At 33.1% G+C, this 18,027-nt stretch overlaps 1 protein-coding gene across 1 annotated transcript in view; it reads right to left on the bottom strand.

Annotated features, from left to right (window-relative positions):
- The window catches only part of ACAP2 (ArfGAP with coiled-coil, ankyrin repeat and PH domains 2), a 122,662-nt gene that overhangs the window by 30,889 nt on the left and 73,746 nt on the right, over positions 1 to 18,027 (bottom strand). The window contains exons 7-10 of the mRNA XM_069472759.1: positions 14,392 to 14,436; positions 9,971 to 10,066; positions 8,741 to 8,815; positions 3,071 to 3,183 (exon numbers count right to left, since the gene is read on the bottom strand). Of these exons, the coding sequence (XP_069328860.1) occupies positions 3,071 to 3,183; positions 8,741 to 8,815; positions 9,971 to 10,066; positions 14,392 to 14,436 (329 nt within the window). The remainder of the gene's footprint in view (positions 1 to 3,070; positions 3,184 to 8,740; positions 8,816 to 9,970; positions 10,067 to 14,391; positions 14,437 to 18,027) is intronic.

Raw genomic sequence — 18,027 nt, 5'->3', positions numbered from 1 at the left:
CTTTTTAATATTGAAAAGCAGGAGAAAATTCTAAATATCATTTAAAAGATTATTCTTCTTCCTTCTCCCTTTTTATATAGTTCTTTTCCTATAACCTAGAAAATATTTAAAGACTTTTGTTACAAGGTTTAGACTTTTGTTCCTGTTTTGTTTCAGTTTTTGTTTTTTTAGAGACAGGGTCTCATTCTGTGACCCAGGCTGGAGTGGCAGTGGCTCAATCATAGCTTACTATAACCTCAAACCCCTGTGCTCAAGTGATCCTCCTGCCTCAGCCTCCAGAGTAACTAGGACTACAGACATACACCACCATACCTGGCTACCTGAATTGTTTTTGAAGGAAGTTTTAGATAATCTTTATATGCTACATTCTTTTACAAGTCTGCTCTTCACTAGTGTTTTCATCACAATGCTCTTTAACAGCACATGAAAATGAAATTAATTTGCTATCTGTAATCTTTTCCTAATGTAAATAGATTAGGACAGTTTTTAAAAAGTGATGTATTTTTAATAGTTGAAGTTATATTTTGTTTTATCAAAATACAGATTCTCTGGAATTTCCACAAGTAAAAAAAAAAAGTCAAAGAATATTTGAGTAAGAAACAGTTCAGCATTTCAGATTTTGCACCTCAATTTTTTTTATAAACCAGGTGTGATCTGAAAGGAGTAACCACCTCTCTCAAGCTCCATTTCTTTACTGAAAATTAGGGCATTGAAGTACATTCTATAATTCTAATCAATAATTGTCATCTCACTATTTATAGATGGCATAAGCAGCCTAATTTCCAAAGGTATTGCCTTTTTCACTTTGCAAATGGTAGGTAACATGTCTACAAGTGAGGATTTATCAGTTATTCCCCCTACTTGATTTTAGTTGCATTTTAATTAATAGCATTCCTAAAACAAATAAAAAATGAAAAGGTCCATGCTTAAAGCAAAATTAACTTTCTTCTATTGCCCTTAATGACAGTGCAATTTTCCACTAACACTTAGTATGCTTCATTTTGAAGTCTGAGATCATTTCTCATTGGAGTAGTCCATGGCAGTTCATTTCTTTTCTTCTTAACATAATGGTATGTTTCTATGGATTTATTGTATTTTCACTTTGTTAAACTTTAAGTAGGTTGTTTTGAAATCTCAAGGTTAAAATTTAATTCTAACTTTATATCATGAAACCATATTGGTTGAGTAATCTTTATTTATCATAAAGATTTGCCAGTCATACCATCTTGTCCCCCAATTTCTACTCTGGCTACAGAAATTTGTCAGGAACAGTTTAAAGATTATTGTCTTAATTTTTAGAGCTTAGAAAACAAATTTTAATTTTTCATTTTCACTTTATAATAGCTAGAAACATTTCTAACCAAAACACTTTAGTTGGTTTTCCTATATTCATGTATCATTTTAAAAGTTCTCTATAACTTAAAGACGTTTAATATCAAATATAGTCATTATTTGTTCCAATTTATATTCAATCTCGGGTACAGAAAAATTATTTTGAATAAACAAACCATGTACCATTTAAACATTCAGCAATATTGAACACTAGGGAAATGCTCAATAGATCACTGACATTTAAAAATGTCAGTAAATGTTTTTTCTATATAAGCTCAACATCAAGAAACCAAAATAAGTCCACTAGGAACTTATTTCAACGAAGCATTAAATGTGTTTTCATTTAAATTAACAAAAATGTATACTAAATTGAACTTACCAGAAAATTCTATTTATTTTACTAATGTCCATTTAAAAAAAAAAAACAACCTTCTTTATCATTAGGTGAATTCATATTCTGTTCAAGTAATAAAATATACACATTGCAACCAATAATATAATAGTAAATCAACTAACAAGAAACCACATACTATTCTCAATTACTACAGAATTGTTCTGACTACTTTTTTTCTTGGTAAAAAGAGAGGCATCCTTTTTCTTTTCTTTCCTTTTCTTTTTTGAGACAGAGTCTCACTCTTTTGCCCTGGCTAGAGTGCCGTGGCGTCAGCCTAGCTCACAGCAACCTCAAACTCCTGGGCTCAAGCAATCCTTCTGCCTCAGCCTCCCGAGTAGCTGGGACTACAGGCATGTGCCACCATGCCCAGCTAATTTTTTTTTCTATATATTTTTAGTTGTCCAGATAATTTCTTTCTATTTTTTTAGTAGAGGCAGGGTCTCGCTCTTGCTCAGGCTGGTCTCGAACTCCTGAGCTCAAAACGATCCACCCGCCTTGGCCTCCCAGAGTGCTAGGATTACAGGCGTGAGCCACCGCGCCCAGCCAGAGAGGCATCCTTGAACAAAAGGTGAATCACTGATATTCAGAAGGATGTTCCTGAGATAGCCAATCTTTTTTTTTTTTTGATGTTTTAATGTTTTAATTATTTCATTTCATTATATAAATACATGGGAAAATACAATGAAACATTTTATACAGTCATTATTTTAACAGACATTTACTGGATTTATATTTTGTAAAAATAAGTTTAACAAAAATTTAAAGTTTTTGGTAGCCACTAAGTTTAGAATAAATCAGCATCAGCTGCCATAACTTCACATATGAAAAAAAAATCCCATTTCCTAAAATTCCTGGTTAATTAAAGCTATTGCAAAGATCAAAAGATCAGGATCACCTAGCTTATGGATCACCATGAACAAACACTAAGTAAAAATTTACATAAACATCATACAGAGGAGAAACCAAAAGAAAAAAGAAAGCTCATTTTTCCTATTCATTCATTATATTCAATATATAGGATTTGTACTTGAATCTATTTTATAACAAAACATAGGAGGTAGCTCATATTCAGAATTTATTTATTGTAATGATCTAGTCACTACAGAACAAGTATTATAAAAATTTTCCTTGCTTTCTTATTTAAACCTTCTTAAATTTAGAATTAATGTTTTCATTTTTCACCTGCTTCTAAAGGCATGTTTTCTTCAATGGACTGGGTTCAGGAAAGTTTCCATGGAATTTACAGAATTTAAAGAATTATTATGGAGAGAGCTGCCAAATCACAGAGAAAGTCAGAAAATTGTGACCAAAGAAAGAACAAGACTAGTATTTGAAATGTATTACCTGTTCCAAGTTTTGAAGGCATTGCTGGCTCGTTTGAACAGGTATCCTTCCATAACAATACCATTTGCAGCATCTACATTATATTCTAACTTAGAATCATCACTGGAGAAATCCTAGACAAAATAACACATAAAAAAAAAGTTTATATGACTTAATTAAGTTCCCTAAATAACAAATGTATCCTAGAGAAAGAGCACAAAAGGTAGAAAAGGTTTGGTATTAAGACAGTTATAACAATATTCATATCAAAGGGGAAGGGGGACCTAAATGATCAATAATAGAGGAATGCTTTAACATATTATAGTATTTCAACTCAACCGACTATTATGTAATACTTACTATGATGATATAAAAACAGATAATTACATAGAATATACTGCAAAAAAGAAAATGATATTTGTATATATGCTGTGATTAAAAGCACAAAATAATATGCATGCAAACAGACAAAAGAACAATTGAATATTACATGGAGTGTTATGTTTAAAATGTTTTTGTTTTACCCCAATATTTTATGGTGATATGTGTTATCAGTATTTTAAAAGGCATATGGATATATTTAATTGGGATTATTTAAATCTACCACTATTTTCTAAACATATTACTGCCATGGTAATTTTTTAATCTGATAGGAGTTATAACTCTACCATTTGGGAAGTTCAGAAACAGGATAAAGGATCTATGGCATTTTTTTCCTGAAATAAAACTCACTTTTGCAAAAGAGAAGGATTTTAGTCCATAGTTTGAAGTGGGCTTGTTGAGCTCATTTTTTTCCTGAGGACTAAGAAATTACTGATAGTCTTCTCCTATCATTCTAATCATTCAAGTCATCACTTCAATGCATAGTGAAGTGATGACTTAAATTAAAATTGTTAATTTTCCTCCCAGGATTCATGAAGTTTGGAAATCAGGAATCCAATATTTAAAGTATTTCCTAACAAACTTCCAAAGTATTTTGAACAAAACCAAGATTGCTGCTATCTGCAAGTTTAAAACTCTAAAAATCAGTCTCAGAACTTTCAAAATTACTCCTGAAGCAATGATTAAAACTAGAATACTATCCTATTAGGGAGTAGTAAATTTCCTGTCTGTCGAGTAAACTTCCTGCCTCGAGAAACATTTTGGCAGAGACTATATGAGGACCTACTGAGAATGCTGAGATGTGGGGGCTCTGCATTGTAGGGGAGACAGAATAAGAATCACCTAAGAGCCTTCCAAATCTAAGAGTCTAAAAAGATGGGGGAAAAAAAATTGACTGAAGTCAGAATTTAAAAAAAAAAAAAAAAAACCTCTCCTGATACCTTTCAAACTTTAACCATAAAACGACATGACAATCTAAAATAATCAAATGAAACAGAATCTGTAAATGAATTACTACATTTTTTCCTACTTTTTCTTCAGAAAAAAAAAATCAGGCAAACTTTAATTCCCCTATCTAAAATTTACTTAAGGCTATAATTTATTTAATTATGCAGACAGGATTAAGTGAGCAATAGATATATAACTTATTTTGGAAACATTCTAAAGATTTCATTTGTATGTAACATCTGTAGTTTTTTAATAATCTTGATGCTACTTAAAACACAAAATAAGACTTCCTTGAAAGTGCAGTGTATTATTATAAGTGTTTCTCTAATTTTTAACTATATTTCTTGAGATAAATTAAATCTTTAATTTAATTACTATTAATATCAATTAATATTTAATAGTACTTAAAATATGATAGATTTCATAATGTTAGCAACTAACAATGGATGAAACATATACTGTTAAAATCTCCTTAAATGCATTGATGAGCTGACAAATTAGGAAGGAATACTCGAAGGCAAAAGGTTGAGTGAAAATTGGAAGCCAACAAGGTAAGCCTAGCAAGGGATCCAGCCTTCACCTTAAGGGCATTTGCCTATCAGGAGAACTTGAGCTTTGGTGTGGGGTCCAGGGAACAGAAGGCAAAACCAAGGTTGGTCGATAAAGGCAATCTAACAGAAGCTTTCCCTTTGAAAGTGCAAACAAGACAAGAAAAACCATTATTATCACTTCCATTCAAGATTATGATGAAAGTCCTAGCCAGCAAGATGGGAAAAAGTACAAGATTGGAAAGATAGAAACAAACTATGATTATTTATGGAGATAAGACTTTATACATAGACCATTCAAAAGAATCCAGAGATAAATCAAGTATCAAAAGAGAGCTCAGCAAGATTACTAGCTACAAAATACAGAAAAATCAATTTTATTCTAATATTACAGAAGGAAACAGTGAGAAAATAAATTTTTAAAAGATAACATCCTCACGCCTGTAATCCTAGCACTCTGGGAGGCCGAGGTGGGCGGATCGTTTGAGCTCAGAAGTTCGAGACCAGCCTGAGCAAGAGCGAGACCCCATCTCTACTAAAAATAGAAAGAAATTATATGGACAGCTAAAAATATATATAGAAAAAATTAGCCGGGCATGGTGGCGCATGCCTGTAGTCCCAGCTACTCGGGAGGCTGAGACAGGAGGATCACTTGAGCTCAGGAATTTGAGGTTGCTGTGAGCTAGGCTGACGCCACGGCACTCACTCTAGTCTGGGCAACAGAGTGAGACTCTGTCTCAAAAAAAATAAATAAATAAAAAAATAAAAGATAACATTTACAATAGCATTTGTAATACAAGTGTCTAGGACTAAGTCTAACAAAAGATGTACAAGAAAATCATAAAACTTTACGAAGGCCATCAAAGAAAACTGAAATAAATGGAGAATATACCAACCTCATGTATTAAAAGGAATAAAATATCAATTTTCTCCCAAAGTGATTCATAGATCTAATATAATCCCAACCACAATTCCAAAAGCTGTTTTTATGAAAACTTAAAAGCTGCTTCTGAAATGTATATGGAAATGCAAAACTAAGCAGGTTACTTTTGAAGAAGAGAAGGTAGGAAGCTTTGTTTTATCAGATATCAAGATTTTCTATAAAGCTAAAAATAATCAAGACAGCAGAGTATTGGCACTTTAGACTAACAGACCAATGGAACAGAACAGAGAGCCTGAAACAGGCCTCACATGTATGGAAATGTGATATGTAACACAGGGTATGCAACAGAGCCGTGAGGAGAGGGCATAAATGACTGATCTGGATCACCTAGCTACTAACGGGAGAATGAAAGGAAATTGGATCTCCACTTCACACCATACACAAAAACCCAGTAACAGAAGGATTAAATGTCTAAACATGAAAAACAAATCTATACACGAGATTTCTCATGATCTTGAGTTGGGAAGGACACAAAAAGCACCAAACATGAGATTGATAAAATAAGCCATATGGAAATTAAAGATACATATATCCCAAAAGGGGATTATATCCAGAAGACATTAAGAATTGATCAACAATTGAGGCAACTTGGTAAGAAATGAGAGAAAGACTAATAGGCATTTATAAGATCTCTAAATGACGAATAAATATAAGATATGGTGCTTGAATTCTTTAGTCACTAAAGAAGTATACAGTAAAACCACAGTAAGATGTTGATATCTACCCACCAATTGGCAAAAATTAAAAACTCTCACAATATAATGCTGTGGCAAGAAGCAATGGGAACTCTCACACAGTGCTGCCTGCCAGAAATGGTATAACATTTTGAAAAACAATTTAGTATTATGTACTAACCCTAATACAATTTGAAACAATTTAGCATTATCTACTAATGCTAATACACCCTCTGACGGAGAAGTTTTACTCCTAGGTATAAGTCCAACAGAAATGTGTGCATATATCCAAAAGGCATGTACCGGCCGGGACAGTGGCTCACACCTGTAATCCCAGAACTTTGGGAGGCCCAGACAGGAGGATTGCTTGAGGTCAGGAGTTCTAGACCAGCCTGAGCAACACAACGGAGACCCCATTTCAAAAAAATTAAAAAATATCCAGGCATGGTTACACACGCCTGTAGACCTGGTTACTTGGGAGGCTGAGGCAGGAGGATAGCTTGAGCAGAGGAGTTCTGAGGTTACAGTGAACTACGATAGCACCATTGCACTCCAGCTTGGGTGACAAAGTGAGACTGTCTCTTAAAAAGAAAAGGCATGTACATGAATGTTTCTTCAGCTGACCAATTTCAATTCTTAAAACAGCTAAGTAATTAAACTAGACATACTTTCCCTTAATTTTTAGTTGGCTGGATTTTTTTTTTTTACCTGTAATGCAGCCTTGTGTCAGCATTTAAGGACAGAAAAGAGGTGAGTGTTCATAATGAGCAAAAATAGGAAATAGCATTATTTTCTTTAAAGGAAAACAGTTGAGTATTATTTAAAATCAAATAAATTAATCCTAGATTTATAATTTACCATTTTTGGACCTTCAATACAACACTGAACTGTGTACACATAGGAAAAGATGTTAAAACATGTATAATATTCATTAAATAATTTAACTTAAGCAAATAGTCACATATTTCTATAAATATGATCTCTTATTTTAATGAAAAACAGCCCGTCTCAATTTTTAACAATCTTTTCATGGTAATGTCATTGAAACAAGTTATCCATCAAAACATCATGTTGTACATGCTAAATATATACAATTTTTATTTGTCAACTTAAAAATATATAGTTACCCAACCAAAAGTTAAACTAACTTTAAGGAAAACAAAAGAAAATAAGGAGTTAGACTTACTCGACACTAGCCAGGAAGTAAATAACTTAAAGATGGTCTGGTAGAAAATCTTTTCCTTTTTCTAATACTGTTTCCCGTTGAGCATTAGTAATGCATCATCAATTAAATTTTTCCTACTTTTATTACTGATTTTGATTTCATTTTTTTCCACTGACAACTTCTATGTCAGATCTAGTTTATTGGTATTTTAAATTCTAAATAAACCATAACAAAAGTGGATTTGACCGCTCAATACCAAGAAAACAGATTTCTTAGAGCAATGCCAGAAGGTATCTTGTCACACACTTATATTATTGAATTCAACCTTCACCTCTCTCCTTTTATTTTCAGATTACTACATAAAAAATACCACTGACTATATAAGATAAAATAGTATTAGGTTGAGTTTCAGACATGTCACACTCAACTCTTTCCTCATGAAGTAATAAAAACTGTTTAATACTTGAGTTTTCGTGTTTAAAACATATTTTTTAAAAATTAGTTTAGCTAGGCTTTGGCAATTTAACAAGCAACGCAAGTGAAGTTTCAGCATCATGTGAGAGAAGGGAGTGATACCTTAGAGTAACTGCAGCTGGAGAGTCCATAAAACCAAATACACACATTGTCACTAAAGTGTGTGTGTGCCCTCTCTCACACTCTCTCACATACGCACACACAAACACACACGTTTATAGGGGGTTGGAGATATCCTAAATGAAACTACAAATAGTGTTTCAAATTCTCACTAAAAGCCACTTATAACTGACTTAAGGCCCTCAGAAATTAAAGTTTTTACAAACTGTCAAGAGCATGGCTTTCAACCCTTTTGATCTGAAAGGATAGTAAAATATATACCTTAACATCTGAAAAATATATCACTTTTCACAAAAAGAGGAGAAATTTATCTACACAATTCAATTATTAAAGCAACTCAAAGGATTTGTTCCAACACAATGGCACCTTGCATAAACCAATAAGCAAGCAGTTGTGTAAAATGGGAATTAGTCTCCTTTAACTTTTCCCCTCAGGTACCTTTTGTTGGATGGTGGAATGTTTTTGCTCCATCTCTCTTTTCTCTTTTGCTGCATCCACAACCAGTCGATCCAACTTAAAGGGGGGGAAAAGAGAAAATTGTAGACTTACAAATCAAAGGAAAAAAGGTATGATTATTTTTTCAAATCACATTCCAAGTCATTTCACAGATAACCATAGCAATAAATCATTCAATTTAAGCTTACTTAAAAAGGCATTTTGGCTAAACTTGAGTGTAGTTCATATTTTTTCTGGTACCACATCCTCTTGAGAAGATCCATATAGCCTCTAGAGCAAATGCTTCCAATAACAGTCATTGTGCCACACATATATGACTGGAGGCCTTGTGACGGGCACTGCAGTGATACATGTTTAGTCCTTGAATAAGGTAAACGACTCTTGCTTAAGTTGCCTGCTGACCCACTCAGCAAACTCCCATAGTTACAATACAAGATACAAAGAAAAGACACTGGTCATTTTTTCCCCAAATACCAAAAAGTAGTGCAGCTAAACTAGTGCAGCCAGCTCTCACAAGTTCACTGTAATAGCTACCTTTTTCACATTTCCCTAAACTTCATTTTTCATCTTTAATCCACTCCCCTCAGAAAGTAAATTAAACCATCTTGGGAAAGAAAATCACCTAAAAATTGAAATTATCAAATCAAAAAAGCTCATCAATAAAAAAAAATTCCCAGAATAGATCTAATTAAAATTCTGATCATATAAGAAAAATAATTTAAAAGAATGACATTTCTATACATATAAAACTCTTATGTGTACGTATAATTCTTATACACATAGAGATACTCACATGTGTCTGTATGAAATGAAAAAATTGCTAGGAGCTCTATAATTTTAAGAGTCTATAATATTATTCAAATAGCAAAATATATGTTTCTTTGGAAAATAAAAAAGCTATGACCCAAAAAGCAAATTAAGACAACTCAATTATCCAAATGTAAGAAATTAAAAAATAAATCCAGCTGTGTATACTGCAAAACAAATACTTTATTTTTAAATTTTCCTTTTCAGTACCCTCATACACAATCTATAAGGTTATTTTTACCTTTAATTTTTGGCTATATATTTAACCCATACAAAAATTTGCTGTAGCATCAAACTTCTTCATTAAGTACATGAAATGTCAACTACCTCAATATGCTAAATTTCTTTAAAAATATAAATATGTCAGTGTATAATACAAAATCAAGAAATATAGTCCAATATTACCTGTGCTCCAAGATCTTTCATGTAGGGCCCGAGTTCACTAAACAGATCATATCCTTGATGAAAGAAGGCCAAATGGGCATACATAAAGGATAACATCTAATAGGAGAAGAAAAGGTTACCACTTAAAATCTGTTCTTAGATCAATATTTTGAAATTTTAAAAAATCCTGATCCTTTCAACCTGAAAATGCTGATTTTTAAAAAAAAAAGAAAAGAAAAAAATCCCGATCCTATTTAATGTTTAAAAATTATTCCACAAGGGCCGAAAATGTCAAACCTACTTAAAATTAAACTGAGCCATTTTTCTTAAAAGAGTATTTCAGAAATATTTGCAAATACATTAAGAATAAATTTTATTTAATAGAAATTCTCCAGTGGTTTAAAATCTTTTAAATGTCCAATATTTTAGTTGTTTAGACTGTATCAAGATGATTAAAATGTATACAATTGATTCAAATAATCAAATTTTTGATAGCTTCACTATCTTCCTAGGTGAATTACAAAATATCTATGTGTTTCTTCAACCAAATTCACTGGGAAACCTTAAATTGCAAGTAAGATATAAAAAGATAAGAAGGGGAAATATAAAGCTCTCAAAATAATCACAAACACTTTACAACCTACTAGATCACCAAACACAACTTGAAGTGGGTAAGTGTTCATTTCTTCCTGAAAATACCAAAATAATATGAATTAAAACAGATTTTGCAAATAGGTAGTTTTCTTTATAGTAATTCCATAAATTCAAAAGTGACATCAATGGATTGAGTTTTCTCCAGGTTTTCCTATATTTTACCTATAAATAACAGAAAAATCACCCTCATTTTTATTAGTTTTTACACAGGAAGGAATCATATAATTAAATGCATAATACTGAAAAAAACTTCTAAACATCCACGTTATTTTTAGCAAGAAGAGGCATCTGTTTAATTTTCTAAAGTCTAAAATGGGTCATGAGGTCTTTAATACTCAAAAATCCTCCAAAAAAATTATCTTTCTAAGAGAAAAATCTATTAAATAAAACACAAAGACAAAAGGACAAAACTCACAAAAGTAAAATTATTCTAGAATAAGATAATGGTAAGCTTTGTGAATAGAATAAAACTATACATACATAAAGTAATAAAAAAACACTAAATGGTTTTTTTAAAAAAAATAGACCAGGGAGATTAACAGCTAGGACTACATGAAAATGTAAAATATGCCTGTATATCAAAACAAAAAAGGCATATTAAAAAAATCATAAACTAGGCCGGGCGCGGTGGCTCACGCCTGTAATCCTAGCACTCTGAGAGGCAGAGGTGGGCAGATCGTTTGAGCTCAGGAGTTCGAGACCAGCCTGAGCAAGAGCGAGACCCTGTCTCTACTAAAAAATAGAAAGAAATTATATGCACAGCTAAAAAATATATATATAGAAAAATTAGCCGGGCATGGTGGTACATGCCTGTAGTCCCAGCTACTCGGGAGGCTGAGGCAGGCAGATCACCTGAGCCCAGGAGTTTCAGGTTGCTGTGAGCTAGGCTGATGCCACGGCACTCTAGCCTGGGCAACAGAGTGAGACTCTGTCTCAAAAAAAAAAAAAAAAAAAAAATCATAAACTAAGAAAAAACACATAACAAAAAACAAATACATCCGTAGTCTTAATATGCAAGAAATATTACAAATCAGTTATGAAAAATTTGAATATTCTAACAGGAAAAAAGATAAAGGACATATAAAGGGCATATAAGTAGCAAAAAATATGGAAAAAAATGTTCTAACTCATCTATATTAACGAAACACAAAATTGAATAATGAGACCACATTTTCTATCTACCAAATTGAGGGTAAGGTAGGGGAAACTGTAATATTCAGTGTTGGTAAAATGTGAAGAAATGTTCATTCTCTTGCAGTATTAGTGCAAATATTGTAGAACTCTTGAAATTTGACAATATTTTAAAAAAGCTTTAATCAGTGCTCAAATTCTCTAAGTAATCCCTTATCTATAAATCTATCCTAAGGAAATAATCAGATTATTCATTAGAATGATTGCTACAATGCTATGTTTTAATGTCGAAAACATGGAAATTACTTAAATATCCATTAATAGGTGAAGTTAACTTATGGTATTTTCATTCAAAGTCAGCAAACTATGATCTGCAAACTACAACCAGCCCTACCACCAGTTTTTGGATGACCCATGAGCTAAGAATAGTTTTTACATTTTTAAATGGTTGAAAAAAAATGAAGATATATGAAATCATAACACATGAAAATTATATGAAATTCAAATTTCTGTGTCCATAAATAAAGTTTTATTGGAACACAGCCATGACCACTCATTTACATACTGTCTGTGGCTGCTTTCTCCTTACAAGAGCACAGCTGAGTAACTGCAACAGGGACCACAAGGCCTGTAAAACCTACCCTATTTACTACTTGGCCCTTTACGAGAAAAGTCTGCCCACCCTTAGTATATTCATATGGTAGAATTCTACCTGGCCACGAAAGCCATCATTAAATAAAGAACATTCAATGACACATGATATTGTAATCCATTAATGAAAAAAAAAGTTTTATAAAATGGTATGTAGGAATGATCAATTTTGTTTAAAAATATTAAATGCAATTTTATTTTTTTATTTTATTTTTTTTTTTTGAGACAGTCTCACTCTGTTGCCCAGGCTAGAGTGAGTGCCGTGGCATCAGCCTAGCTCACAGCAACCTCAAACTCCTGAGCTCGAGCGATCCTCCTGTCTCAGCCTCCCGAGTAGCTGGGACTACAGGCATGCACCACCATGCCCGGCTAATTTTTTCTATATAGATTTTTAGCTGTCCATATAATTTCTTTCTATTTTTAGTAGAGATGGGGTCTCGCTCTTGCTCAGGCTGGTCTCAAACTCCTGAGCTCAAACGATCCGCCCACCTCGGCCTCCCAGAGTGCTAGGATTACAGGCGTGAGCCACCGCGCCTGGCCTAAATGCAATTTTAAAAGGCAGATATACATGTTCACATACAAAGAAAGAGAAAAAAGATGAATATATATGCCAAGATATTAACAGTGGTTCTCCCTTGGTAGTAGAATTTATAAGTGGTTTTTATGGTTTTTTAAGACATTTTCTAATTTTCTACAATAAACATATTACTGTCAATCTACAAAATGGGTGAGGAGGGTGATAAATATTGTCTTTTAAAAAACAAGAAGTACAATGTATTTACCTGATATAATATGAATATATACATAAAATTTAGGAAAAAGCTAGGTGGGGACAAGGATCTAAAGCAATTTAAATATAGCCTTTTGAGGGGAAAATAAATTCAGTAAGTAAATTCAGAAGTTACTTCTACGGTTCTCTAAATATGAAGGTACACTGCCATACCATTACCATCCTCTGCCCACTTATTTGTTATCTTTGAGACAAAAATATGGGCAGGCCAGGTACAGTAGCTCATGCTATAATCCCAGTGCTTTGGGTGGCCAAGGCAGAAGTATTGCTTGAGGCCAAGCGTTCAAGACCAGCCTGGGTAACATAGCAAGAACTCATACAAAAAACGGTTTGTAAAAAAATTAGCCAGGCTAATAATAAAAAAAATGAGCCAGCATGGTGGCATGAATCTGTAGTCCTAGCTACTCAGGAGGCTGAGGCAGGAGGATTGCTTGAGCCCAGGAGTTCAAGGTTGCAGTGAGCTGTGATCACATCACTGTACTCCAGCATGGGTGACAGAGCAAGACCCTGTCTCAAAACAACGGAGGAAAGGGGACAGAGAAGTAAAAAAAAAAAAAAAATATTGTCACTATGTGTGAAGAGGCTCAGGAATAAAAGTGATTCTCAAATTTCATCCCATTGGCTTTATAACTGCATACCAAAGAACAATAGACAGACACATCATCAATCCTAAGGGGAAAATTCTTGAAGTGATACTATTCATGTAAATTCTCAATCTTGAATATTTTAAAAATCCAAATAACACATGAAATTATAGAGAAAAATAAAATATGTTGAAAGAAGTTGGGTAGAAAATTTTTAAAAGCAAATAAAATTGAGTGAAAATTCAAAACCTAAATGTAATACTATTTTATTTTTCATAAATTTAAAAATAAATCCTGAAATATTCGCACATGTTTTTACACCAACCATTTCCAATTATTCACCAAACAGCACTAAACATCACATTAGGATAAGAGAATATAAAAACAATGTATAGAAGTCTGCCTTTACAGAGTTCACAGTGTATTAATAGATGAGGCACACATGAACAACTATAACACAAAGGACACAAAGAGTGGTTAAGTGCCATATAAGAAATACAAATAAAGATCAAAAAGAAGTAATAGCAATTATGAACCTGGAATATATACACCAGATTCTGCTTTAAACATTTAAATACGTACATTTAGTTTCACATTAAAATATTTATAAGATTATTTCAATTATATCTTACTGATTTTAGGATTTCTGATCTCCTTTTTGATTGAAGAACATTAATCTGAGGGAAAATACACTCGGTTAATCACTCATCGTTATTTTAAAGACCAATCCATAATGCAATATTATAAAACTTGCTTAGTTTAATGGTTTAATACTTTTCCAAAAAGCAAATAAAAACAAAGTTCAACTTTTTCATCCTTTGACCCTCTTTTTGCAAAAAAACAATTAAGACAAACATACCAATGAAATTCTCATCCATTTTTGAGCTCAAAGAAAATTGGTCATTTAAATTATATTACGGTGATGGAACCATTTTGACATTTGAACTTCTGTGAATTCCATCTCCCCCCCACCTTCCTTATCTAATTGCTCATCAAGAGTCAACCTACAGCCTTAATGCAAATTCTCGTCACTTTATCACTATCGTTATCTTTTTTTGGACTGTTGCAACAGAACTAGTCTCTTCTGTGCTTTCACTCTTGACTCCCTACAATTCATTCTCCACACAGCAACCAAAGTGGTCTTTTTAAAATATAAATAAGAACCTATTACCTCCAGCTTTCCTCTACCTATCTCTCCAACCTAGTTTTCTATTCCTTCCCCCTTTCTGTGCTCCAACCACAGCCCAGGACTACTCCGACTTCAATGCCTTTGTACCAGCTGTTTGTCTACATGTCATGACATCCTGCCTAAATCGGCACGAGACTATCTCTTACCAATCAGGTCTCAACTTAAATACCATCGCCTCACAAAGGTCTAAGGTAGTCCCTTATGCAGTGCCTAGTACATCAACCCTATTTATTTTACTCCTAGCATTTACAACTACCTTATGCCTTATATTTTCTTCATTATGTCTTTTCCCTAAAGTGTAATTTCAGTGAGATCAGGGTCTTTGCCTTATTCCCAGCTCTAGTCCCCAAGAGCACATAGTAGACACTCAATAAGTATTTGTTAAATAAATTAATGGATCTTAAATAAATATTTTAATTAGATTAGACTTTCTGAAAGATCAGTAAATTAAGAGATTTTCCTTTTATGTGATCCCTCCCAACTCTACAAATTCACATTTTATTTTTGTCTGTTATTACATATTAGCTTAATGAAATAAAATCTTTACCCAAGAAAAGAATCATTCACTCTTTGCTAATATTGCCAAAAGATTACAAAATATCTGCCTTTTTAATATGTCCTTCCCACTGAGTTCTCTCTTTGATAAGATAATTTTAACGCACTGACTAGAAAATAAAACCAGACCAAGGAAAAATCTAAATAACTTTGCATAGCTAAGCACGTTTCTTCTGCATGTCTGTTTCAACGCCTATTCGGTTTTGAGAACTAAAATATTAACTTTAAATGCTCTAAGTAAAAGAAGAGGCTGCAAATAGCCTATCATTTAAACTTTGAATAATGTTAAAAGTGCCTCTCTTTTATACGTCTTTTTTCCTATTTGGCAATGAAAAACAGCATTTAAATTCTTAGGGGAAAAAAGTAATTTAAATATTTAGAGAAGCTAAAGCATAATAAACTTTATACATTTGGAAATTACTTGATATTCTGTAAAATATTGGCCATAAGCTAAAGTGCTATAACAGTTCTCATTAGAAAAATCAAAGTAATAGTTATTTATGGAGGTGGGAGCCCTAACCTAGAACTGCTGGATGGACACCAAAGAAAATGGATAATCTATAAGGTCAAGTTTGAAAATAATTAATATTTTAGCTAACCCCCTCTCCATATAAAATGTATAACATTGAGCCATTCACTGTCTCAAAAACATGTATTACCTATCTATTTTCTAACCACTAGACTAGAGACTAGGAATACAATCTAGGAATAAAAAGACATATAAATAAATATTTACAATAAATGTGATAAGTGGTCTAACTGCAATGTGCATGAAAACATTATGGCAACACAGAAAAGACCAAGGCAAGAATGATTCATTATGCCTGGAGAAATGTGAGTAACCCTGACCACAGAACAGAGAATGAATTGGTGACAGCGCAGGTAAAAGCAATTTAAGGAAGACTGATTTTATGAAAATATCTTAATATTCCAGACAAGAAACAATAAGACTGGGTTAGGGCTACAGCAAGGGTCAAGAATAAACAGATTTTAGAGGGACACAGGAGGAATTTTCAAGACATTTTGGTGACTAGATACAGTGGCTTAGAATGAGGAGAATATCTGATATAATTCTCTCAGTTAGAATTTATAAGAGAATAAGAAGGTGACACCATTCAGTTAGATAAGGGCAAAAGAAAAAGAGAAGCCATTTTGGAAGATGAGAGATTTCAGTTCTGGACACAATGAGGTACTTCTGCGAGAAATAAGTTTTTCCATCTATGTACAGGTAGCTATTCAAGCAAGGGGCATTATGAGAGTGTCAGAAAATAATAAAGGAAGAAAAGAATAAAACCAAAGATGTAGCCATATAAAGGAGACTTGAAAAGGCAGACAAAGGAGAGAAGCCCACGGCAGAAATCAAAAAGACACAGAACTTAGGAAGAGGACCTAAAAGCAGTTTCAGATAAATCAAACCAAAAAAGTATGTTTCGAGAAGGAGTGTGTGTTCTACCATTTTAGTGAAAGAGAATACAGGCAGTCCTTGTGTTACAGAAGAGATATATTACTGAGAATGTCTTTAGGTTGGATTTGTATTTAACTCAGATGCCTGACAAACAGCGTATATATGATGATAATAATAATACTAAAATGGCTCATATGTGGTAATAATAATACAGTATAATACTGTAATAATAATACCCCGTACTGTAATAGTAAGTTACAAAAACTATTATGCTCTTTCTTTTAATTCCTGGGCTAATAGAAATGTTATGCTTGTTTTGATCTTCTAATCAAATCAATAATAATCTTTCCATTTCAGTAATTAATCCACTATGCTGCTTAGTAGTAATTGATGTTTCATTGGAGCACTGCCTTTCACATGTTCCATTATTCTCACTTTGTCCTTTATTATTACCCCAATAGCAACTGAAGCCTAATGCTTTCCCAATGAATGAGGGTATCTGGCCTTTCTCTGAGGGCTTAATTATTTCTACTTTCATTTCCATTGTCATCACCTTTCTGTTCACTGCAGGCTCGCCTGGCCTTGCAGTGGACTTTCACTTTGGAGGCATGGTCATAAGGGTAAACACAAACTCACAAAATCAATTTAAAAAGTCAAGAAGAAAGTGATGCTGTGCATAAGCGACTGTATAAACAATGAGACCATCCGCTAGCATCAAGATGCTGCGATAACAAACCGCTTACGCCATGTGGGTTTGTTTACATGCGTGGAAGAAACTAGCTCCTGAATTATTAATTTAATTATTATAATTTATCCTTACGGGGAGCCTTGGGAGACCGTTCATAAGTACAGAACACTGGAAGCAGGGTTGTCCATAACCCAAGGATTGTCTATAGCCAAGATGGTTAAAAACTAAAAGATACCTATTAAATAAAACCTTTGTGTGAGTCATTTTAGTGGAATGAGCTAGGAAAGTTGAGCATTCACACTACAGCAAGAAGTGGTATGAATGTGAGGTAGGTTAACAGGACCTAGGAGATACAGACTACCCATTCTAGAAGTCTTTCATCCATAAATGGAGTGTACTTCATTTTTAAAAATTCAACTTCCCACTTACTG

The sequence above is a fragment of the Eulemur rufifrons genome, chromosome 7 (assembly GCF_041146395.1).
Source record: "Eulemur rufifrons isolate Redbay chromosome 7, OSU_ERuf_1, whole genome shotgun sequence".
In the NCBI taxonomy this organism is placed as follows: domain Eukaryota; kingdom Metazoa; phylum Chordata; class Mammalia; order Primates; family Lemuridae; genus Eulemur; species Eulemur rufifrons.
The sequence above is the reverse complement of the archived record's forward strand: the minus strand, read 5'-3'. Positions and strand labels throughout refer to the sequence as shown.